Source organism: Poecilia latipinna, unplaced genomic scaffold (assembly GCF_001443285.1).
Source record: "Poecilia latipinna isolate Pla-1442-1.1 unplaced genomic scaffold, P_latipinna-1.0 Scaffold2637, whole genome shotgun sequence".
NCBI classification, from domain to species: Eukaryota; Metazoa; Chordata; class Actinopteri; order Cyprinodontiformes; family Poeciliidae; genus Poecilia; species Poecilia latipinna.
In genome coordinates, this window is record NW_015115253.1 from 69747 (window position 1) to 73516 (window position 3770).

The 3770-nt window shown below is 40.4% G+C and overlaps 1 protein-coding gene across 1 annotated transcript in view; it reads left to right on the forward strand.

Annotated features, from left to right (window-relative positions):
• The window catches only part of LOC106938594 (alpha-tectorin-like), a 25894-nt gene extending 22503 nt beyond the window's left edge, over positions 1–3391 (forward strand). The window contains exons 33-40 of the mRNA XM_015020686.1: positions 856–1074; positions 1182–1301; positions 1498–1682; positions 1771–1931; positions 2074–2325; positions 2415–2574; positions 2652–2757; positions 3019–3391. Coding sequence (XP_014876172.1) covers positions 856–1074; positions 1182–1301; positions 1498–1682; positions 1771–1931; positions 2074–2325; positions 2415–2574; positions 2652–2757; positions 3019–3140 — 1325 coding nt within the window. The 3' untranslated portion in view covers positions 3141–3391. The remainder of the gene's footprint in view (positions 1–855; positions 1075–1181; positions 1302–1497; positions 1683–1770; positions 1932–2073; positions 2326–2414; positions 2575–2651; positions 2758–3018) is intronic.
• The last annotated feature ends 379 nt before the right edge of the window (positions 3392–3770 follow it).

Here is a 3770-nt window from a genome sequence, read left to right on the forward strand (position 1 = left end):
CCCAATGTCCTGATCTGCAGTCCCTCATCATGCACTCCTGCACAAGAGTGCACCATCAGAGATGGCCAGCTGGGCTGTTATGACGCCATGTCTACCTGTACAGTATGGGGTGACCCACATTACGTCACCTTTGATGGAGCCCTGGCTCATTTTCAGGGATCATGCTCTTACATCATCACTGAGAGTTTGAGACACAACAATGAAACTCAGTACAAAGTCGTGGCCACAAACAAACACAGAGGAAACAACCTTGTGTCTTTCGTGTCATCAATTGATATATACCTCTCAAATCCTCCTCAGAGTGCTCATGTCAGGCTCGGATCTAACAAGAGAGTCAAGGTAAACTTTATTTTAAGTTCAGAAAAAAAAAAGTTTTTGTTTTAGAACCTTTGGTCTTACTCTCTGAACTCTCATCATAACAGGTAAATGGAGCTGAGGTTTCTCTTCCCACACCGGCAGGGACATTTGGTCAGGTGATGAGGCAGGGAAGTTACATAGTGTTTGATGCTGTCGATGTTGTAGTCCAGTTTGATGGCTCCAGTACTTTACTGGTCAGGATGGGCCGCAACTATCAGAACAGAGTCACTGGAATGTGTGGGAACTTCAATGGTGATCCCACTGATGACAAAGTTTTGCCCAATGGTACTTTAGCCCAAAACGACAACCAGTTTGGCCACAGTTGGAAATCTGACACAAGCCAAGCAGGGTGATTACGGTTACGCTAAATATCTCAACAATTGCAAACATTCCTACAAAAATCTGTTTCTAAATTGTCTATAACCAAAAACTTTTCTAGATGCGGATCCACTGATGAAAGTAGTGGTGACGGACTAAGTGACTGCCGCTTCATAGAAGAATACACAGAACTCTGCAGAGTCATCACCAACACCAGCGGCCCATTCAGTTCTTGTCACCTGCATTCTGACCCCCAACCATTTTTCACTTCCTGTGTTTACGATCTCTGCCTCTACACACCAGCCAATGGCATGTTATGTTCTGCCGTCTCTGCTTATGAGAAAACCTGCACCAATTTAGGTCTAAGCATCCCTGACTGGCGCTCTCCTTTGCGTTGTGGTATGTTTGTTTTGCTCAATAAATTATCACCACAATGAGTTACTGATTGATTTTATGCAATGTTTGTTTTTAAACTTTCTTGGCCTTTTCTGCTATATTTGACTCAGCTGAGACGGACCCCTGTGAACAGCTGGACTGTGCAGAGCATGAGTGGTGTGGTAAGAAAAATGGTGTGTACGGCTGCTTCTGTGACGAGCACCATCATCGACCCAACAACGAGAGCTACGGTAAGTGCAACACCATTTAAACCTTCTGTTTTTCATAAGAAGAACTGTAATGATAGTCATTTTCCAAACATAATTTGTTTGTTGGTGCTTTACTGTTGGTGTTCTCCAAGTTTCAAGGATAAACTTAGTTTTTCTGCATCAGTTGATTTAGTTTGTCACGAAATCTCAAAATATGTTTCTCTTTTGTGGTGAGCAGACGCAAACATCGAATGCTCCAGCAGTTCTGGTACCATGTCAGGATCTCGCTGCCAGTTATTTGAAGCAGGCTTCCACTCCAGTGCTCTCCATCTCCAAGACAGCTCCTGCAACGGGACTCTTCAGGACGGACGACTCGTCTTCCACTTTGACAATGACAACCATCTGTGTGGGACAGCTCTTAGGGTAAAGTTAATGAACTGGAACATCTTCTTTAAAGCTTCCAATATGTCACTTAACTTGATTGATGCTATTCTGTCATTTCACTGTTTAGAGCAATGGAACTCACTTCATGTATGAGAACACTATTCAGGGGAATGTGGATCCTCATGGAGGTTTGATCAGCCGTCAGAGGAATCTTCATCTGCGTTTCTGCTGTGTTTACCCTCTGGCTCAAGCTCTCTCAATGGCTGTGGGCATCAATCCTGTGGAGAGGTAATCATACCAGTTTCTCCCTGTGGTTCCTTTGACCATTATGTCTATAACCAGTTATTGGTTTTGTTTTCTTTACAATGGAATCCTCTAGAGATTATCAGATGCATTCAAGTGGTTGGTCACATAAATGTTTATTTTGCAGCGTTCTGAGGAAGAAGCTTCCTGCTGGCACTGGATCATATAGTGTGAGGATGATCCCCTATGAGGATGAAGGTTTCCACTTCCCCTTCAGCACGAACGGAAACATAGAACTGGAAGTTGATCAGATGTTTTACGTGGAGGTGCGAACAGAAGGGGTGGATCAGCGCCAATTTGCCACAATTCTGGACTCCTGCTGGGCCACACCAGTCAACCAAGCAAGCTACCCTGTCCGCTGGGATCTCATTACTTCGCAGTAATTGAGACCATCTTGTCGTTCTTTATCATTTATTTCAGTGTCTTCTTGTTGACAGTCTAACTGATGCATCTGCTTCTGCTTCACAGGTGTCCTAATCCAGAAGATGGAACCGTGGAGGTGATTCAGAACGGTGTCTCCACTGTGTCTCGTTTCTCCTTCAGGATGTTCACCTTCACCAACCACACACAGATTTACTTGCACTGCAGTGTCCACTTGTGTCTTCTGAGCAGCAACAACTGCAGAGCTGTAAGTTTCATTGTGTGCTTCTTATAGCAATATTAAGTTGCACACTTTTAATGTTGCTGTTTTCCTTTTTTTTCCAGCATTGCTACCCAGGTCACCACACTCTATTCAAAAGGGACGTATCTTACCATGACTCTGCAGCTCTGTCAATTGGACCACTGGTGCTTGTGGGACAACCAAACACTGGTAAAGTTCTATCACATCTTTATTATTTTGTAATTACAAAGATTACCGTATTTTCCCTCACTATAAGGCTCACCTAAAAACTTTCAATTTCCTCAAAAGCCGACAGTGCGCCTCATAATCCGGTGCGCCTTATATATGGAAAAGTTTTAAAATAGGCCATTCATTGAAGGTGCGCCTTATAATCCAGTGTGCCTTATACTGCGGAAAATATGGTATATTCCAATTAATTGACTAAATCTATGCATCTCTGTTTTTTCATAGGTGGACTAATCCAAAGAAACGGTGTTAATCCAAGGATATTGAAGTCAGATGGTACAGGCCATCTGGCATCAATTGTTACTCTGATTGTCAGTTTGCTGATGACCAGAATTCTGGTCAATTGATATCAAAGAATAATCAGACTTTAATCCAATAAATTTTGTTACTTATGATTCATGTTAGTAAGAGGTGTTTTCTGGGTTTTGGTTTGTACTCATAATTAGGCAAGAAATGGAAGTAATTTTGCTTTTCTAACATCTGGTGCACCGTTGTGTTTATGACATTTATGGGATTAATACAATGTTCAGTTATTTTGTGGGATTTTTAAAAATAATTTGTTTTTGGTAATATCACAGGATATGAAATATTAACTCTGTTGGATATAAGGTTACATATATGTATATAAAGTTAATATTTGAAGGAATGATCTTGAAGTGTCAAACTGAATTAAATGAAGTATAATTTTGTCATAAATTTTTGTTTTACGTGGTGGGAGAGGTGGTGTTATGAAAGGGGTTAATAAAAAAATTCTAATGAATTTTATTGTGTAGTTTTTGTGTTTGTTTTTTTTTTTCTGATGATAAAAGCCTTAATTTGTCCATTTTATGCATCTGTATATTTTCCTCAGTTTAGGATCTTAACTTTTTTTTATGGTACAGCATTCAACCTCAGCAGTTGTAAAAATGGGTTAGTAAATAATCACTGATATCATAATAATAATAATAATAATAATAATCACTAATAATAATATCCTT